Source organism: Caloenas nicobarica, chromosome 19, assembly GCF_036013445.1.
Source record: "Caloenas nicobarica isolate bCalNic1 chromosome 19, bCalNic1.hap1, whole genome shotgun sequence".
Classification (NCBI taxonomy): Eukaryota; Metazoa; Chordata; class Aves; order Columbiformes; family Columbidae; genus Caloenas; species Caloenas nicobarica.
This window is the reverse complement of record NC_088263.1, coordinates 10,699,766-10,721,726: the sequence shown is the minus strand read 5'-3', so window position 1 is coordinate 10,721,726 and position 21,961 is coordinate 10,699,766. Positions and strand designations below refer to the sequence as shown.

At 45.4% G+C, this 21,961-nt stretch overlaps 1 protein-coding gene across 1 annotated transcript; it reads right to left on the bottom strand.

Moving 5' to 3' along the window:
- Positions 1 to 1,245: 1,245 nt before the first annotated feature.
- Positions 1,246 to 21,426, bottom strand: LHX2 (LIM homeobox 2). Its single transcript, XM_065648712.1, has 5 exons — positions 21,199 to 21,426; positions 18,318 to 18,520; positions 17,141 to 17,523; positions 8,852 to 9,057; positions 1,246 to 1,533 (listed from the first exon to the last, which is right to left on the bottom strand). Exons 1-5 carry the CDS (start codon positions 21,424 to 21,426, stop codon positions 1,246 to 1,248), a joined length of 1,308 nt encoding a protein of 435 aa, XP_065504784.1.
- Positions 21,427 to 21,961: the final 535 nt, after the last annotated feature.

The following is a 21,961-nucleotide window of genomic DNA, read 5'->3' as shown; positions in this document are numbered from 1 at the left end:
TCTTGAGGTATTTCTTTAATTACAGAAAAGCATCATAAAAACAATAGAAAAAAACTCAAAAAATGAGTTCTATTCTGCACAGATTTTGGGGGAGAAGGAATCCAATGGTACTCAAAGGTCCAGAATCATGAAAGGAATAACCATGTTTGTTAGTGTCAGTAATATTATAGTCTTCCTTGGCTTTTTGTTCCTTCAAAGTATTACAAAAAATGTAAGGCTGTGACTTTATAAAACGTATTTTTGCCTCAATTTTGCCCCCCAGTGTTGTAAAATAACCTGAAAAACTTCTGTGTCTTTCCTAGGGAGAAGATCACCCAGTGCCCACCTCTGAACGGACGGGCTGCGGCTGCAGGTTGCCGGACACCCCGCTGCCCCCCGAAGGGGACAGGCCCTCCCTGGCACAAAAGCGAGATTGTTTCCACCAGTGCTGGCTGAAATCAAGTTTCTTTCACGCAGCAAGTTAAGTATAGTTTTTCTGTTGAAATTTTAACATTATCTGGTAGCTTCTACCTGCATCTAACATTTATTTCTCTCTGATGAAGATATCTAGACTGTTGCACAAGCTGGTTTTCTCGCCCTTGTGTACTTCAGGAACAGCAGGAACGTATGCATCATATTTAGAGTTTATCCTAGGCAGATACTGTGTTCGAAGTGCAGTTTTCTAATCCCTTTAAATACAATCAGCCTATCTTGATTGTGACACTAGCGTTAAATGTAACTGCAGCCATTACCAAGTAGTTTCCACAAGTGGTTTTATTACTGGTTAGATTTTACAAATTCTGGTATTCGAACAGTCTTCGACCTTAAAACTCTAAAACAACAAAGCAACCAATGAAAGGTTTAGGACTATTCAAAGTAACAAACTCTTAACATTTTTGCCCTGGTCATAAATATACAGAGAGAAAAAGAGAGAAGTGGACATGGAATCCAAAGTATGTAGATAAAACAGTATATAAGGCACATGGCAGTCTTTGAAAATACAGAAGCTTTAGCCAACTTAAATTAATTGCTGTTTCCCTTGCTCAGTCCACAAAACTGTACAGTTACACAAATGTTGTGTTGCAATAGATCTTCCAAGTTATTCTTCAGTCCATACTCCGCAATACCAGAACACTACATTTCCTTCTGTTTTTCAGGAGAGATCCTAATTGTGGTTAGTCAGTTGCTCAAAGCCTCTATTAAAATACACTTGGAATTTCAACTAAGAATAATTTCTTTTTTAAAGAAATTATTAAGAAAGAGTCATCAGAAAAGATTTGTAAGAGTAGTCTGTGAAGGACTTCGAGATTCATGAACCTCAAGACTTCCGGGCACTGCCGTCAAGACGGATGTCACAGTCGGCATGGTGGGATTCGTCAAGTCCGTTAAAGTAGTGGGAGTGCTGGATGGGCTCATGGAGGCATTGGATATTTCTGAGGCAGGACCTGAGGGGGTCCCTGCTTGGAGTGTTGAGTCTGAAGTCTTATCCACCCCTGTGTTTTCTTGACGTAAGAGGTTCCGTCTGAATTTGGCTCGAGCATTTTGAAACCAAACCTGAAATAGTTTAATATAAAAGGGTAGCATTTAAACAGCTGCATTGTTTAAAAAATGGAAAAGCATACTCACAAAGTCACCAACACTTGAATTGTGGAAGATGTTTTTTCTGCTAACAGGTTAGAAAAGTAGCCCCAGCCATGAGAAGTGTCCTCTGCACATCTGCAAAGCATTCCTGTCCCCCTCTCCTGTGATCCTGTACGAACAGTCTGCCTGGAACGGGAGGGGACTAAGGATGGAGCAGGAAAGTCTTTCTGCGCAGGCTGTCTATAAAGATGCTCAGAAATTTGGCAGCCCCCAGGAATCCTTGCTTGCCCTCAATCCCAGAAGCACTTGTCTGGATGAGGCAGACATCAAGCATCTGACGAATATAAAATAACGAGTTTGAGCACCCCCGTATCTCAAGTCCGTCTCCCACGGAGGCCGCGGGTGACCCATCCACAGCCCCCTGAGCGAGCGCTCTCCCGGGAACCGCCCGTGTCCCCGTGTCAGCAGCACTCTCGCTTTTCTAAAAGGATTGTCCCTCTTGCTCACTCTTCTCTTACTCTTCTTTCTCAAATGCTTCAGCTCCCTTCGCCTACACCAGTCTCCTTTTTCAAATGTTTTCAGTACTGGAGTGATGTCGGGAAAGGAGGCTTGAATGATATTAAAGACTTACATTGCATTCAAAACTGTCATTTCAGTAGAAATTATATCCACATACAGGAATTTTTCCATGATTGCTACTTCTTGCATTATTTGATTATAGTCTATGAGTGAAGGGCTAAAGCTATGACTTCATCCTTCTCAGTTACATTTCAGTGTTTAGGTCCAAGTTAATAATGCTCTCCACTGTCTGCACGTGTTGTTTAAATATAAAGTATTTTTCTGACTTCTTTGAAAATACATAAAATAAAATGTATTTGTGGAACTTGCATGAAACCTACGTACAGCATCTGACTTTGACTATATTTGAAACTGTCGTTAAATACCCTGTGTTCAATATGATTTATGTTGATACCAGGTAATTTTACTGCTACAAACTAGCTGAAATTTCACTGTGCTTGTTTATCAGGTCTTCTGTCATTGTTACGTGCTTTACAATGGACTCAATCCTGACCCTGCTGTCCTCACACTGACCTGCTATAAGGAAAAGGGCTGATTCTTTCCATTCCAGATGTAATGAGCCTCGTCATCTCTGGGTCTGCCGGAGGAAGGAACTGGGCGAGTGAAGGGATCTGCGTGGCCGTACAGTGTGTCCATCGCATGTACAGGGAAACCGAGGGTGTGGAGCTCACGGGGCCGCACCAACCTGTACAGAAATTCTGACTCTGCCTCAGAAACAGCACGGCCCCTGCCATAGGATACGCTTTAATCACAGGAGCGATCCGTAAATAGGAGCAGTCCTGGAAGGTGTTCTCTTTGCACTCTCAGCTTGCCAGCGCAGCCAGAACTGATCAGTTTGTCTCAGCTGAGCTTCCTCTGCCTGGTTTTCTTCTCATGTAGGGTGGTCCAGCCCCAGGCTCCCCACATTGAGCGCTCTTATTTTTTCTCTGGAAAGCTTGCTCCCCCAGCCAAGGGTCTTTAGGGCGCACAGCCTCTCTCTCACCCTCTCTCCAGGGAATGCCATCAAGAAATAATCCTCAGGCACAAATTCTAGCAGTGGCAGAAGAGCTGCCTTTGTGGGCCACACATAAACCACACACTTACGGGTCCTTGTTTCTGAAAGCTCAGGATTTTAGAACAGTTTATGCTGGCATTCCCTTTGCTAAAACACTTAGTTTAAAGGCTATTTATGAGTTTCATATATGACAAGAAAACAAAAATCTTCTCCTAAACTAGCACCAGCAAAAATACACTCATGATTTTATAACACAGTCCACTATAGTGATAAACCCGTTAAAGGGCAGCGATGTGATCAAAGCCGGACAAAAAGGAATGTGATGTTTTTGCCTGACACATTGAGCAGCAGCGTCTCTGCTCCGCTCTTTGCCCCGAGCCGGGCAGGAAGGGAGCGCAGCGGGCGTGCGGGGGCTCCAGGCGCGGCCAGGATGCTCGTGTGCAGGGCGTGCGACTGGAGCAGGTCCGTTTGTTCTGGGCATTCAAGCCGCAAAGTCTCAAGCACCAACTAGTTAAGAATGGTAAAAAACTGCAATTTGAACATTTATGGGATTTTTTTACCTTTCAGTAAGAGATAATTTATGTTTGTCCCACAAAGTAATTTGGTTTTGAGTTTTTAATATACTTCCTAGCGACTATAAAAAGGATAATACATACAAAGGTGAATTGGAAGTTTAGAGACTGATATGAACGTGTACCACGGTTACGTATTAATGAAAACAGAACAGACAAAACCACTAGTGCAGTTGCATAGACACATACTTCTGTGTAATTTCACACTTGTGTTAATTAAAAATATACATGTTAATATATGCAGTAGTACCAAATATGAGTAATGTCTCCATTCCTAGTCACAAAACAATTTTCTTGTTTTAAGTGTGTAAAACTACAGAAAGCACCATAACTATTTTGTTTATTTACATTGTCCCTAAACATCCAACTACTCTTTAACAGGGTGAGAGACTCTACAGTATTTTTTCCGATTGTGATTTGAAACATGTAATATGTAAAGACAAGTGAGCAAGATTATTGGTGTTTATGTATTGCCCTTATCTTCCATAAAATATGAAAACCTGTGCTCAGATGCCCTCACCAATGACCATTCATGCTGCTTTCAGGAGCTGCACGTATAATTCATTCTCTCTTGGTAGAGGTAACTCATGTTGGACATAGAAAATATTACATGATCTTGTAAGTATTATTAAAAAATAGAGCTTATATGACTACTTTCACTTCCATCCTCGCTGAGATATTGTTAAGGTTAATCAGCTAGTGGTTACAAAGCGCTTTAAAATTGTCCAGTGATAAATATTCCTATTATTACTGAAAAGACATGTAAATATTTGTTAACTGAAATTCTGAAAATGCCTTGTCTTATGATAGAAAGGGATAACATAATGATCGCGATAGTGATCTTGTGGCATGCACTTCAGGTGTGACAGTATTCAGCAGAGATTTCATGCTGAAGAGCAGTGAAAGAACTAAAGCTCTCGTTGTGTGAGCTGCAGGAGGGCCGGCGGCCGCCCCCCTGGTACCTGTGAGCGCACGGAGCGGCAGGAGCGCGTGGGGCTGCCCCACACCAGGACCGGGCTCAGCGGGGCCGGGCTCAGCGGGGCCGGGCTCAGGGGGCCACTCCGGCCCTGCACCTGGAACGGCACTACAGCCAAGCGCAGAAGTAATAACCCAAACATACGCAACCGAAAGAATTGTTCCAGAAGGACTTCTCCCACATCGATTGCACAATTAGGAATCTGGTCTTCAGTACTGAGGGATAAACAGAATAATGGGGAAGTATTTAGTGTTTTTCTGTCCAACCGTATCATTGTAAGGCTGAGCTATTTCGAATCAAAGAGGAAAATATGGACCAGAACTCCCACTGAAAAAGAAAAGCAGCTGCGAGACCCACCACCGATGCTGCCACAGCCAGGTTAGCGGGGCCGGGTGTGTGGACAGCTCAGCGACTGGGCAGAGTCATGGCTACTGCGGTTAAAATATTACACCATCTCTTCAGTGATCTGTGCAGCTAACTCTTTGTCTTCATTAAGTAAAACAGGAAGAAAATAACATCTCCATATGACAGGGAGGTATTGAAAATAAATACACTAAGTATTGTAAGGGATTTGGATACTGCAGTGAATGAGATCATCTAATCACCTTAGATAACTTCATATTCTTGTTTGTAACACCTCCATTGTCGCAACTGTTATATATTAGTTTTATGAATAGCTTGTGCTAGAAACAAATTTTTAAACACAGTTTTGCTCATTCACACAGCTACCTGGAGACATTGAGGTTTACTGAATTTTACTAACTGGCGAGAAACAAAGATATAAAGGATGTTGCACCACAAAGCAAACTACGTTCACTCATTGCACACACATTCTGATTACTCTGTCGTAATTAGAAAGCACACAGTTAAAGGGGAACTATGGGGCATTTTATGAATGCAGGCTCGGTGAAGAGTCTGCAGTGTGTTATCCTAAAGCAAATCTCCACCCGAAGATAGTGCAGGGTCCCCACGCGTGATTGTGACAATGTTCACGCCTGCTGACTACTGGAAACTGAATTAGCCAAGTTCAAATGAACGCAGCGATCTCTGTAGGGTTCGCGCAGCAACTTTACCGGGGAGTGGTTCAAGAAAGAATAAGCAGCGTACAAGACACCCGCTTTATGTTCCTAAACTGCTTTTGCCATGGATTAGCGTACTCCAGACTCCTGGGATAGAACAGGCACATGCCTAGAGCTAGCAAAGTATTTCTTCTTAGCGCTGTCTGCCTACACCTTCCCTTCCTAAACTCACAAAAAGAAAGATCAGTTCCCAAAAGAGGAATATTTATGCCAATTAGTTAGTGCACAATTAGCTGGTCACTTTAATTAGGAATGATAGCTTACAATAACGGGCTGCAGCACAAGAGGTGTATGAATTAAGTTGCAAATATAAAACTAAATGGGAATGAAAAATAATAAAAATAGGGATTAAAAATATAAATAGGCTTACTGTGCTTCTATCATGGCTACTTACAGAAAATAGTCTGTATTACAAAGCCACTGAAGGAAATCTAATTCATGAAGCAGTATGTTACATTTCCATGACGTTCCACTTCTGCCCATGTGTAGCTGATGAGTAAATGTATATAAAGCAAAGACAAAAGTCAGGTCTTCCAAATCCAACATCACAGATCATTAAAAATATGGTCAAATTCTCTGCTCATCTACAAACAAAGCACCCGCATCCCATGCTATGTGGGACTGTCTATATGGTACGGGCACTAGGGCTATTCCTGAATCTCTAGGAGCTCTGCTACGTGTGTTTAGGAACTACACTGCTTTCAGAACAAGAGAATCTGTTTCTCCTGATCTGCTGCCTTGTATTTTCTCTTCAAATATATTCTGTTAATGATATATAAAGAGCCACAACCTTCCATCAGCTGAACTGAGATCTGAACGTACAGAAAACACAACCGCTTACAAACACGCCTAATAACAACGTGGGGAGTGTGCAGGGACGTGTGGGAGCCCATGCGCCTTCGGGGTGTACGACAGACTAATGCTAATGATGCCTGTTTAGTTCAATAGTGTCAGTGAATTACTTCGTGTTCAATAACTGACACAGATGGAACGCCAACCTTTCAAAAGGATTAGCAAGTGACACCGTCTCAGTAACCAACATCAGGAAGAGTTTTCCCCAGCAAAGAGCAACCCTGAAACTCATGTAGGTGAACTTCAGTGTTTGAAAAATTGCCTCTCACAGGTTAGAGATAAACCAATTGGGCACAAAGCTTCTAAAATATTAAAAAAAAAAAATCATGGCCCAAATTAATTTTCAAACAAAAAGTCCAAAAGAGTATGGAGTCAAGAGTACTCATAACAGACAGGAAAACTCAAGTGATACCAGACAAAGCATCACTCAGAGTCATTTTCTTGAAGTGCCTCCACCAGCATCATCCGCCGGGTGCAATCCCCACCACCAGCTATCAGCTTCCACCACTCTTCAGCTAAAGGAGCCCAGACATAAAGGAGTATTTAACTGTGAAAGTAAATGAAGTGAAACACCAATTAGCAAAACGATGAAAAAAAGTTTAGTGGAATTGTAAGGGACTGCCACAAAAAAAAAAAAAAAAAGAAAACAAACCAACTAAGCACCTTAAAACTGGAAGATGCAGTACAGCAGTACATTTCAGACAGAAACAGAAGCAATGAAGAAACTGAAAGGACTGAAGTGTAATAGAGACGGAGAGTCCGGTTTTGGGGACAAGGAAATGCATTCTGAAATGGAAGGAAAAAGCAGAGACAACTTGGAAAAACATGGAAGGAAAGAGCCATTAGGTGAAAGGAGACAGAAGACAAAGTTGGTGTGGAGTGAGGAGAGGGAACAGACAGATGATCAAGAAAAAGATACTTTCTAGATGCTGAACTCATTTCTTAATGCACTATGTGTAATTTCACAGATATTTCAAGTGTGAGCGCACTGTAATAGGCAGAATAGGTATTACTGCGGTATCTAAACTCTGAGGGTAAAGTAAAGGAGAAATGTCAAAATAAGGATAGACAAATGCAGAAAATTATTTCACCCATGTGTATGGATGAAGGAGAGCTGCCACGAGAGACACTATGTCAAGTGTTAGGATGCGCACTAGTTATCTTGGAGAAATCTGTTTCACCACTGCAAATCAGACTCATAAAACCAAAAAATCCAGCTACGGAGGACGTGGCAAAGAGAAGTAATTACGTATGGTTTTTCATTAGTAGTTTTTACTGGGAAGCCTACAAAACCTTTATTCCCTCTTCTGCTAAGTATGAAGGCTGTAAAGTCCAGAACCTCTCTAGTGAATCCAGTTTTTCTCACTATTTCCGTCCCCTGCCCTCCACTTGCCTGTGGACGTGCGAGAGCTGCCCAGGAGGCGCTCGCAGGACTCCGAGTGCTGCCTGCCTCTCTGAAGCTCAAAAGCCATTTTTCCACAATTAAGACCTGGTTTAAAAATTTCAGCAATAGATCCTGGAATGCCATGGCTCCTATATGCCCAAATTTATCTCTAGGTATACTTATTTGGATAAGTGCCCATTAAAATTGGCTTATTGAATCAGAACTATAAATTAAAATCTAGCTGAATCCACTAACATTTTCTCCTTTGCTTCCCATAATAGTCCAAATGGAGTGCATGTCCTTGAAGCAAGAAAAATCCAGCTTTCAGAGAAAAAGTACTTTAAAAATGCGATTTCCTTTCATTCTAAGTTACTAAACTACAAATAAAAAAATAATCTTTGAAAAATTAAATGTATGTCCACTTCAATTATGAAAGAAAATATATCCTCCTTGTCCTGATAAAATACATCCAGACTGCTGATTAATTTCTTTTAAAGGTATATTGACAGTAATCTCTAAATTAAGAGCCCTCTATTTACAGTGAACACATTAACTGAAATAATTCACTTTTTCTTACAGCAGATTGGAAGCTAAAATATGCACCAGAATTAACTAACTACAGGAAAACAAGCAGGGCCACAATCTTCACAACTGTCATAAAAAATTAGAACCCAAGTGATCTACTTTTGGGAAACTGAAAAGAAATAACTTTTCTCATGCTCTCTAGGATGTAACTGAAGCCTCACAGAAGGTAGGAATGATTAAGAAAAGCTTGAAGATCAGCAAAATCCACAGCATTTCAAACCTCAAATGGATGGTTTCTTTACTTTTCAAGAAAAAGACTGCTCTTCTTACCTGCAGAACCCTTTTGGTCAGGCCGGTTTTCTGAGCTAGCTGTTTCAAGTCCTTGGCATCAGGATTGTGGTTAATAGCAAAGTACGACTTCATTGTCCGCAACTGGTGGTGTTTGAATGATGTCCTCATCCGCTTTGTTTTTTGATTGCTGGGGTATTGCTGGTCTCGATCCAGGTGGTCACCATCGTTTTCATTGCAGCTTAAAGCTTAAGGCAACAAGAGGGAAAGGCGTGTAAATCTATTGCTCTGTGACCAACATTGTTTGCAGTTCATCTGAGTGCAGCAATTAAAATAACATACCATGGCGGGTATTGTACTGGTACAAATCCTACTTGCCTTCCCCTCCATTTCTGCATCTTCTATTTTTCCCTCACAATAACCAGCCTGCAAGGACCCTCACCTGCCTCTTTATGGCTTTTCAAATGTCAGCTCTGTTTCCTTTTTTCTCCCCCCATCTCCACGCAGCCGTCCCCCCACGTTCTGCTGTAGGACAGTGACTGTCCTCAACTCCGCAAAGTGCTTTAGTGTGCTCTGTATCACTAGGAATTGCATTGTAACCTACAAAGAGAGCTGTACAATACAGACCACTTAAATCTCAATGGAACAGACCAGTTAAAATTATAATTATTTCCTCCATCAAACTAAACCCTGTAGAGTACAAGAGAGACCATTAAATGAAACTCTATAAAAGAAATAAAGTTTGTGGGTACCAGACAGCAAATTATGACTATAATTGGACTAGCTAAAGAAATAAAACTGTTAACACAATGTATCACTGGCATGCCAAATGAAAAATATCTTTTTCATTATTTATGTGTTTATATTTCCTTTTTTTATAAAGTATTTGCAAATACTAGTTTGAACAATCCATTCTGTTGTATCCTTTGGAAGCACTGATTGATACATTCGCACAAATCAACCATCAAGCTTATGGAAGAGGTCTGTGAGCAAGGAACATTACAGGAATTATCAAGTAGTATTATATGTTGAATGCCAAGCAAAATAATCTCATAGAGCAAAACTAGTTTCTCGTTTATTTGTGCATACAGTAAACCATAGAAAAACTCTTAAAATAACATTAAAGACTGGGCTTAAATCCATTTAAAAAATCAGGGATGTAACTGAAAATTCACTCTGACAAACTTAATTTACTTTTTCTGTTCCAATATCTACAACTGCCTTTTAATTTCTGATAAGTTTCATCTTAAAAGTAATGAAAAATCACTACTACCTCTGTTCTATGTTGCATGCAAAAATGAGGGAAAAAATCTATTTTAAAATGTGAATTATTGGTGAATTTCTTAAACACATAAACAGATTTGTTTTCAATTGTCCATTATTGCTGGTTCATTATAATTGAGTACATCTCATGGCCATGTGTATCTTTAGAGTCTTACTTTAAATTCATGTCACCCATCAGAGGTTTTCAGCCCTACTGAAAACGTACAGATTCTGAAAGGCATGCATTAAAAATATTTTTTAAAAATACACATAGAATGCACGTACTCATACGTCAAAATGCATACAGATTCTATAAAGGGCAGTTTCGAAGCGTGTACAGTAGCTGCTTTGCAAACTTCAGCTTTTCAAAAACTTGTAAAAAGATATGGCACAATATAGAGCAAGGCCTGCAAAAATTCAGTTCTAAGACCAAAAGTGTGTTTGTTTAATATATAGAAAGTGTCTAGAGCCTCAAACTTTCCTGTGTGTTTCTGTACTCCTATAGTCTAAAAAACAGCTTAAAAAATGGTACTGCATGTTATAAATGTGTGTGTGTGTGCGTGTGTGCAAGCATGTGTGTACATTTGTATAAATCCTTTCCAGACCAAAGTATCTTGTGCCAAATTCTAGCAATAAGAAGCATTTCTGCTTGTTTTCCTGTGGTGTGGAAAGACTGGAAGCACTTGAATTTAGAAGGTATAAGATGCATAAAAGGAGACAGTAAAACTGCAGTATTAATGGAGCTGGATGGAATGTAGTAAAATCGTTTTTTCTGGTTTAAGAACTGAAATCTCATTGCCAAACTGGGGTCATCCCATGTGCTCCCATCTCCTTCACAGCTACAGTTCCTGATGTGAAGAACACTGGGATGAATAACTGAAACTACATTGCTCGTAGCAAATTCTATTATGGAAATGTAAAATTGAGCGGTACTTGGTTTTAAAATCTACTCGCAGATTTTTAGATATTAGTAAAGGAAAAGACCCCTGTGTGTTATCTTCAATGCGTTCAAACCCCGCCCGAAATAACAAGGCAGAGACTTAGGAGGAAATGCAGCAGAATACGTCTGAAGGACTGAGGTCTGTGGGTGTTAATATGCAACAAAGCAAACCCCAAGGCTGCAAGCAGTTGGGTTTGAACCTGTTCCACAGAGAACAAGATACATTCAGGATCCAAGGAAATCCTCCCAGAATGGAATGAGGGCATCAGCTTTTCATCAAGCCCTGACTGGACAAGGAACAATTTACTCTTTGAATTTCTCATCATTCTGCCTCCTTATGTACTAAATGAAAATAATAGTAAATGTCAGTAAATATGTACCATTTGAGACTGCCTAACTATTGTCTTTTCTATTAAGAAAGTTGCAGAACAGATTTTGAAAGTGCACAAGGGTGTCTGCTGTTCGCTGTCGTGCACCAGTGGTTTGGGTGCCCCCAGGCACCACCCGATATGACACAAGTGTTCCTAGTTCGTGCCAATTCCCCTCTCATATTTGGTTGTGGTGCTTGGCACCACCTCCAAAACTCTCTTCTATTAGGTCTAATATATATTATATGCACCTCTCGCAGACTTCTAAATGTCCGTGGGCATTGCAGGCCCAGAGATACAGAATGGGCCAAGGGTGTAAGCATGTAGGGATTTTAAGAGCTGAGGAGTTTCTGCAAAAGGCATCATGGCATAAGACTAACACTGTACATGCTCCTCACACAACCCTCCGGTTTTCCCTGCTCCTTTGTGGTGTCCCAGTGTATCTCCCAAAGGAATTGTTGAACTATCGGTACGTAAGATTCCATTCACTTGCAGGATCTAGGGCTCCTGCTGGGAGTTCAGAAATACAATTGGTGAAATTCCAGTCAAATAGAGGAGCCTTAAATTAACAAATGTTTCAGTCCTGTTTTGTGGTAAAACAAATTGTGAAGTGGTGCCCAGTCTCTTTTCTGACCCTAGAGCACTTGTAAGGCCCTGGTGCCTTCCCCCAGCCCCCCCTCCAGCCATTGCCCTCCGGTCACCGCTGGCCGGCTCCTGCGGCCTCCATAGCACCGCGATACACATGTCCCCTTGGCCACAAGATGGTGATGTCCACAGAGAGCATCACTAGAAACAAAGATTAAACCAGTATATTTTCATATTGGTGACCAAAATATCCTCTGCAGAATAATGCATAATACTGTATCTAAACCCAGCAACATGAGTGTACGGCAGGATGTGCTGTTATCTTTGTGACAAACACTATTTGGAGAAGAAAACTTGGGAGCACAGTTTCATGCTCAGATCGCCAGATCCCCCCCACATGGCGGGATTCAGGGCAAAGCACATGCTTTGTAGTTAGTAGGTCGCTAAGTACATGGCACATGAAGAAGATGGGAAAAAATAATTTCCTTTGGGGGAACTTTTGTTAGTAGCTTGTGTTTGACATGTTAAATTACCCAAAAAGAAAGCAAACTAATCCAGATTCTGAAAGAATGATGCAACAAGAGACACATTTGGTGCATGCGTCAGCTCTCCGTATTCAGTGGCTTAGGAACATATACCCCTTTCTTTCTGTAATAAGAGAGTCAAGGGGATGTTTTAACCTTCTGCTGCCTGGAGAGGGAACTTGTGATTAACTAGACTAGGCAGGGGTGCAGCCGTAGTTGTTGTTTGGCAGGAGTGTGTAAAGGCCTTTGTGGCACCCACATCCTTGAAAGGGACAAAAGTGAGACAGAGCCCTCTGAATGGCACTCGGGACAGGAACAGAGTCTTTCTCCCTGGTGGAAGAAGACACCTGGAGAAGGCAGATGCCTGAACTCCTTAGCACAACTGGGATTAAAAGGGGTGAAGCTGCGACACTTGGAGCAAGCAAGGTGCCCCTCGCCGCCTCTGAGGCACCGGGCAGCACTGAAAGGCGGGTACTTCTGCCAAGCCTGTGGAGCGACAGACACAAAAAGCACTGCCTCAACCTTGAAATTTCAAGAGGTGTTTCTAGGAACAGGCAGATAAATCCCGTCTTAAGGAGCGACTGTCTTCTGGGCTGAGCATCACAAAGCCACGAGAAAGGAGAGCTAGGATTAGAAGCCCTCTTTCCCCCGGCCTCCTCAGCCGCCTGGGACAACAGGGCTGCGTGTCCCGCTGCCCCCAGGGCTGCTCGGGGGCCGGGGCGCAACCCCCGCGGCCGCGGTGCCTCCGGGGGGAGAGCGGCCCGGCCGGGGCTGCGGCGGGCGGGAGAACAAAGGGGCCGGAGCGGGAGGAGCCAGCCGCGGAGGGTTTTTCCCCTCAATTAAACCAACTGAATGGCGCTGAATAGCCGGTGCGAGCGTGCGGTAATTCCCTGAGCGCCGCGATTAACCCGGGCAGCCCCAGCCGAGCCCAGCCGGACTCCTCGCTGCCCGCCGGGCCGGGATCGGTTCCCTCCCCGTGCTCTTCCCGAGGGACCCCCCGGCGCTGCGCCACGGCAGCGTCCCGGGGAGGGAGGGAAGGGACGGAGCGCTCCCCAGGCCCGCTCGCCCTTTGGGAAGCGAGCAGTGGCGGCTCCCTGGCCCGGCCCCGACCCCGGCCCCTCCGCCTGCCCCAGCCCCGACCCCAGCCCCTGCCCCCGAGGAGGGGCCACATGCACCGCGGCCGGGGGAAGCCGAAAGGTGACTAGGGCGGAGGGGGGGACAGGAGGAGGAGGGAGAGAACCAGGAGGAGGGGGGAGAGGGGGGAACTCTGATTTTTCTTAGGAAGTCGCTGCAAGACATCCGTTTTTCAGCTGCGACTCGTTTTTGCTCGTTCTGCAACTGCAGTCCCAGGAAAGCTTATTCTGAGCTTTTAGTCCCAGGGGAAACGAGGAGAGAAAGAGAAATTCGCTCTTCAAAACTTGCCAGGCTTTTCCCATTTTTAGGGGGGAGTTGAAGCCACACCTTTTGCCAAAGCCCGTTGGGCGGGTGAGCTCCGCACGGCCGGGGCAGCGGGGCCGGGGAGGGGGCACCGGAGCGGCCGGACCGGGAGCGGGTCCGCGCTTCAGCCGCCTCCCGCACCCCAGCAAACAGCCCCCGCACCCCAGCAAACAGCCCCCGCACCCCGGCAAACAGCCCCCGCATCCCGGCAAACAGCCCCCCGCACCCCGGCACCTTCTTACTGAAACACTACACATCTTCCTGCTAGTAAAGGAAGGAAATATTCCTTAATATCTCCGCTGTTTGCGCAATTCTGGGTATTTTGTCAGCTCGTCCTGCCAAAAGTTTGCTCAACACTTCTGTCATTTTCGCGGATATTTTAGTGTCTTCATATTAAAGACAGACTAGATACGAATGAATAAAATATAGCAAGCTGTGGGAGGTTTGGGGTCTAATTCACAAAGGGAGTATTCAGAATACTTTACAGGTGCTTCTGTGTTCAGCAAGCTTTCAGCCATTGATTTACTGACCTAAAAAAACCCATCAAACTCCATTCCAACAAGTGAAAGAAGAAATTATGATCACAGGAACACTCTTAAAAAAAAAAAAAAAAAAAGCTTTTTGAAGTTTCAGCATCCTTCCAAGCTATTTTCCACTTGTCAGGCTCTATCCACATCTAAACCCATCACCCCCGCGCAAACAGACTCTCGTTTAAGTAGGAAAAAAAAGTCAGTCCAATTCTTGTTGCAGAGGAATATTTGCTGCAATTTACGAAATAATTCCAGTCTCAACTCTCCCAAAGTTTATGGGTCCCCCTTTTCCCACCACCTCTGGATGTAGATTTATCTGCACCAAGTATCCTACACAAATTACCAGCAACCGATCCCCTCAGAGGACAATATTGTGCATTTCTGGTGCATTTCTGAGAAGAAAATGAGAGTTCCCTTACAAATAAAAAGAGAAACTATCACACTCTTAACAGGTCTCCCCTTCAAAGGCACGAAATCTTTGTGCTTTGCAATAATTTGCTAGTTTGTGAAATTTGACATCAACAGGCAACCTGGTCTGATTTCCAAGATCAATGGCACTTATTATCATATAAATTAATCGATTATTGGTTTAGTAAATAGTTAAGTAGATAAATACTTTGAACAAAGAAGCTAAAGGTTCCTCAAGGAAAATCTCTTAAGCTTCAGTAGCAGGCTCTAAACAAAAATTTAAAAGACCAAAGAATCGGATGGCAATTATTTTGAAAACGAATTTTCAAAAGGACAATTAAAGACGGTTTATTTAGGAAGTCAGGGAGCAGTAAGATTTCTCAGGCTGTGCTCCCATCCAGGACAGATGCGGCTGGTTCGGTTTACAGGTCCTTTGAATCTGAACATCTGCCCTGCACAGGGAGATAGCGGAAGGACAATTAAAATCTAATCCCTCCGAAAACGAGACGTTTTTAAACGTGGAAGATGCTTATTTTATGTATGTTTTAAAGCTCAGCTGTTGCTCGGGCAAACACTACATATACCTTTCATCGACCTTCACCACGGGGACAACCACTGATTTTTACACTACTTCCAAATTATTCAGCAATTAGTTAAAGCAATAATCGCTGGGAATTCTGTTCCTGAGCTGCGTTTGCCAGTTAGAGATGCGCCTTTTCTCCCTGCCATTTTCAGTGCAAACCTCTCAATTTTGTCGCTATGTCTTTAGGCGCAAACCTCTCAATTTTGTCGCTATGTCTTTAGGCGCAGCCTCACCCTCCCGGCTCCACCGCCTGCCCCGCACCCGCAGCCGGCGGTGCTGGAAGGTGCCCGGTACCGGCCGGACCCTCCCCACCGCTGCGCTTCCCCCGGGCCTCCCCCTTTCCGGACTCTTCCCCCGCGCAGGCGGAGCCCAGCGCAGCGCGGAGCCCAGCGCAGCAGCGCGGAGCCGCGGGCCGGGGCAGGCGCGGCGCGCAGAGGTGCGGGTCGGAAAAAGCCGCAGCGAACTTGGCCTTTACCTAATGCCCTCCACGGGAAAAAAAAAAAAATGTTGAGGGCAAATATACGCCCTATGGGACATATCTGAACTTCGCAGATTAAAAAGAGAAACATGCTCGAAACGGTGGAGAAGTGCAGACAATTCTGAAGCAGCACAAGGAAAGAGGTGAACGACTTCGGTCTCCAGGGTCTAATGGGAGGGCTAAGATCCCAGGTTAGGGAAAGTCGGGTCTGAAATAAACCCCACCTCCACCTTGAATTCTTCTAATAAAATCGAGATCTAAGAATTTTCTTTTGTCCAAACACTTTCTCCTCTTGGCTCCAAGGAGCAGTGCTGGAATATCCAGTGATCACAGGCGTTCTGGTAGGCAGTTACATGGACGAAGAAGAGGTTAAGGGGGAGCGCCGGGATGGGGGGGCAGGAGACTGCTGGAATTCCCTTGCCTGCAAAATCACAGTGCTGCGGTTGGGAGGTTAAACGAGGAAACACATCAGAAAGTTTGCCGCTCGATGCAGGGAGCCTGGAAGAGTTTCTGCAGAGTGCAGGCTGGGGGCTGCTGCCAGCTTTGCGCCCTTTCTTCTCGCTGCCCATCTCGGTTGAGAGGCAGGGGCTGTGGCTCGGGGAAGTGAGGGGTTACAACAGGGATGCTGTGAGTTTCCTGACTCTTCTCTGAGTCCCGTCTGGTGAACAAAACTCCAGCCGAACTTGTCATTGTAGGAGCGGAGCCGAGGCCGCCTGCAGACACCTGCTGCCTGCAGCCCCTGCCCAGGCACCCGCATCCCAGCCCTGCAGCCCCAGCAGCTCCTTGGGAAACAGCCACTTTCTTACTTCCTCCCTCTCTCTTTCCTTCCAAAACTCTGAGGTGCAAGCGCTCAGGACAAGGGGAGAATAATTCACCCATCAGCAGCCCTTGAATGTAGCTACTAAAGAAAATTCACAGCTCTCTGAAGTGCTAACTTACAATCTCTGGTTTCCAGATTTTATTTCAGGCTACACTCCCCCTTCTCCCCCTCCTTAACCAGATGACCTTGCTTCAAAACATTTTATTTCCAGCTGAAGTGAAAAATGCTAACATATTAGCTTCTGTAATTGCAGTTTGACAGCACTTGATCTCAATAATTATGCTGCAGCTAAACTATTATTAACGGTTTAAGCTAAAATAAACGGAAATCCCCCTTTGGAAGTGAACAGAAACAAACCCTTTGAATCGTTCTGGGGGAAGATGGGAGTCTCTTACCTGCGTTGTAGGCTGCCAGATCTGCCCCAGGCCCTGGACTCTTCCTTTTCCTGGGTCTCCCTTTCTGGACAGTCCCCACGCCGTTGTAATAAGGCAGTCCCAAAGTGCTGGCAGAGCCCGCTCCCAGTGCCGGGCCCTTCCCAGCGGCTACATCCGCGTGATTGAAATGCACCTGGTACTCCCCCTGGATGAGAGTCTCGAAATGGAGCCGGCAGTACACCAGATTGTCCTTCATGCCAAAGTGATCACCGGTGGTCAGCATCTTGTTGCAAGTGGTGCAAGTGAAGCAATTTAAGTGATATACCAAATCCCTGGCCCTCATGACCATCTCGGAGGCAGAAATCCCCAGGTGACATCTCGCACATCTCTGCACCGAAAACCTCCTGCAAAACAGAACAGCCAGAGGTGAGAGGTGCATCCCCCCACCCCTTCATCGGGAGAGGGGCTGCGGGGCCCGGGGCAGCGGCGCAAAGCCGGGATGTTTGAGGAATGGCTCCGCTGCCCGGGCGCTGCCCGCCGGCCGGGAGGGCACCACGGGCCGGGAGCCGGGGCGCTTCATCCCGCTGCCCGCCTCACAACGCAGTTCCTGCCCCACCTGGAAAACGCACCGATCCCCGTCCCACAAACCTCCCCGCGCCCCCGGAGGTGGCTCCGGGCCCCGTTCACCGCCCGCGCCCGCGCAGGAGCCACGGCGGTCGGGCGAGGACCAGCCCCGCTGCCGGCTGAGCTGACAGCGTGCCCGGGGCTCAGCCTCAACCCTTCACCCCTCCGAAGGGACACCGGCGGGGAAGCCAGGCCCTTCCCGAGGGTGAGGGTGCCGCTCCGTGCCGTGCCCTTTCTGTTCAGGGCAGGAAGCACCCTTAGCTCCCCTTGGCCGTTTCGTTTTCCTCCGCAGCCCAGGAAGCCTGGGGAGGGGCCGGCTGTTGAAGCCCCCAGCAGCCGCAAGCAGGCTCGGGGTGAGCTGTGCCCGGGCCGTGCTCTCCTCCCGAAAACACGGTGCCCATCCCCACCAGGACTGTCCCTCTCCGGTGGGAGGTTTCAGGAGCCCACAGCCTGTCCCACGGGAACCGAGTGCCCACAGATCTCCTCCGCAGTCCCTTCAGGACGGGGTTTGCTTAGCGTGGGGGCCGCGAGCAGGTCCACCCAGCCCAGGCTGGTGGCTGAGGGCAGGCTGTACCTGTAGTAATCCTCCTTGCAGTAAATGCTGCCGTCTTTGCTGAAGCAGGTGAGCTCGGACTCCAGGTTGAGTTTACATTCACAGCACTTCAGGCAGCGCATATGCCACTGTTTATCCACAGCCAGGAGGTAATAACGGTCGGAGATTTTCCCCCCGCAGCCGGCGCACAGGGCAGCCCGGTCACTGCTGATGGAAGGCATGGTCTGCTGGGGGAAAACAATTACAGACCGTTAGCGAGAGGGAGAAACTCTTGTGCACTGCTGGGCTCCCCCCACCCCCTGCCCGGCCGGGGCCGCCTTCTCCTCCTCCTTGCCGGGCTCGGCAGAGCGGAGCGGGGCAGAGGAGCGGGGGGTCCCCGGGGTCCCACCGCATCCCACCTTCCCGGAGGAGGAGGGCGAGAGAAGAAGAAAAACACCCCGGGTTACGTGGAAGGCGTCCGGATAAGACCCAGGATTTTTTGGCGGGGGGCTTTCCAGTCCCAGAACAAGAAAAGATGCTGTTCAATAATCACAGAATAGGGGAATCGCAGATAGCTAATTTTAACATTTATTAATATGGATATACCAAGAGTCTGCACAGTTAATGCTCTGTGAGTGCGTATATGTGGAGCGTGTCTATGTGTGTATTTTCCCAGCTATAAAATTCCGAGTGAATTACGATCAAACCCCCCAGTAGTCACAGCGCTACAGCCACAGCTCTCCCTGCAAGCTGGTTCCAAACAACACGGATCCAAATCTGCTGCCACCCAAAGCACTAAAGGGATCAGTAAAGAAAACTGTGGAGGAGACATACATTCCTAAACCCGACGTGCAGAATGTTTTATCAGGAAAACGAAATAGTGGGAAATGTGTAGGAAAGAAAGTGGGGAAAAAACAACAGAGCACTTTAGATTATGCTGGGATAAACTTGGAAGCAATAAAACTAAATGTAACCCCTATATAATTTAATAGTTTAGTGTCAAATCGCAATCCAATCGAAATCCTGCAAAAAACAAATAAATATATATTCTTTCAACTTCTACCAAAAAAATAAAGAGAGAAAAATATCGGAAGCTGTTGAAGCACTCTGATTTATTTTAGCCGGCAGCTGAAAATCGCGTTGCAGAAGGAGGCTCCGAGCGAGTGGGTTGTGGCACAGCCTGCAACGCGCTGCGGGCTCCACGCTCCCCGTGATCCGCTCTGCACAACAGCTCACTGCACAGTTGTTCTTGTGCAAGGGAACCACAAACATTATTTTTTTTTACAGTTGTGACAAACACGCAGTTTGTTTTGATTCGGAGGGGAGAAGTTGCTTGTTTACTTTTACCTCCTCTAGAGCCTTAAGTCCTTGAGCAAAGCAAAAAGCAAAGAGAGAGAATAGGGAAGAATCGAAAGAAACTACAGCTATTTTTCTCAGCACATGCTGGACTAGTTGCTTTCATCCAGTCCTTGCAGAAATCACCAAATCCCATCGCCATGAGCTGTTCGCTCTCCACCATCCCCACTATCAGAACTACAGATCAATAAAATGAGGGCACTGCATTTCATGTTTGCAACACCAGCCCATCGATAGCTTATTTCTTCCAGGCACTAACTGAACTCCGATCAGGAATCGGTTTATAACCAAAGCAGTTTCTTGTAAATCCACTTCAAATGAAATACGATTTTTCTGCTTTGCTTTTCCAGTAACGAAAATATTCCGAGGTCCAGAAATGGTACCTAACGATCCAGTATTCTATACCACTATTTGTTACACACACATGTGTATGCATATACATTATACATAGATATATAAAGGTATCATGCCACAATATTTATTCCAGGAAAAGGTCATTTGATATTGTTTAATTGCACGGAGAAATAATAACTTTTTCCAAAGAAAACCAAACCCGTTTAGATTAGAAATCACATTCCACCTTTATAATATAAAGCGTGTTTTTCAGCCAGTATTTCAGGATTAAATACTCTCACTGTCACCTTTAAGTAAATTTCTATGTAGCATTAAGAGAAATAACACTTACTGATGAAGTATTAAAAATCGAGAACAGATATCATTCTTGCATATGCCTGTATCAGCTTACAAGACAGCACTTAACCAAAGTACGGGATAATTTCACTTCAGAATTATCATTTTGTAACAAAAAAGTAGTATACACAAAATGTTGAATCAGTTAGCACACTTCAAAAATCTCTTCCACTTTGCTAGCTTAACGCCAGTTAGAAGGATGCGTCTTTTTATTATCTAAACGTATTAATATAAAAGTGCTGCGCATCAGCAGATATAAAATAAAAAGTGAAAAAGTTCTAAAAATTTGCATCCATCCGTCTCCCTGAAACATATCTTCTAGTTCTGTTTGCCATGTTTGCAAACCCAGTGTTCATATATACTAAAAACATTTTTTAAAATCACATTTTAAAAAAATAAATGCTATAAATACCATCTCAGTGTAGACATCCTACCTGAAAAATAACACAGAATTGGATTCTTTGGTGTTTGTGTATCCATTCTGCAGACAAAAAATTCGCTGTGCCACAATGTTATCTGTACAAAAGCATACTTTGCTCTTCCCAAAAACTTTGGAAGGCCGGACAGGCTGGGGGAAGGGAAGGAGTTGTTGGACGCTACCAAAAGGCTGGTCTATCTTTCCGTTTTCTCGCAAGAGCAGTACTGTTCGTTTCACCCAAGCATTACTATTACTATGCATATTATTAATAATTAACAGTTTCATGCCTTTCCCCACGGTTTTATTTAATCTTTAGGGGTGCCTTTATGCTTAATTTTCTTCTGATTTAGCATTTTGCATACGTTTCCCCCCGATCTGTTATTTTAAGGGAAAAGCTGTATCTGTGAGGGGTTTGTTATGTTCAGGGGATTGAATGACTCCCCATTCCTTCGCTCCTACCGTTTCGGTCTCTCCCCTGTCTATAGCCGAGCTGATGGCCGGTGCTTCGCTTTTGGTTCTCCGATCCATCTCGTCGATGACCCCGTGCATCTCCGAGCCGGACAGGCTGTGGAAAAGCATCGCTGAGGAAGCAGAGGAGGATGCCCCGAGCGGCGGCTGCTGCTGACAGTTGTCGGGGTCCCTGCAGGAGCCCAGAACTTGCATTAACCGGAGCCCTCCCCCATGCATCTAGCACGGCCGCCCCGTCTCTCCTTCGGCTCCGGGCTTTTCACCCCAGCAAAGATCGTCGGAGCGCAGCGCAGGCACTGATCCGAAGTTTCGAGGGGCTGGGGTGCAGAAAAGGCGGGCGGAGGGGATGAGAGAGAGGGGATAACTGGTGGCGTAAGCTTCGGGGCTCGGATCTAGTCTGCTGCGCGGCCCCAGCACATCCCTCTAGGAGGCTTCTTCAGTGCCGGGCTCATTGCCCCAGGTGCAGTCCCAGGCGTTATGCTCTGGCCCAGCTGGCTGAAGGCTGGGCAGCTTTACGGTTGGGAGGGATTAATAAGTAATAGAAATATAAAAAATGAAACCATCTTCGGTGAGAAATCAATTAAAAAAAATAATAACGACAAGCCCCTTACATCGTACTGTGCGAAATTTAGAGGAGGAAAGCAAGGGAAAGGGAGGCTGCAGCAGGCGGAGAGGAGGCTGGTGCTGCAAGGAGGATGGGGCGGATGCCCACCGTACGCACTCACAGTCCAGAGGGCTGGCACCGGCAGCAGCT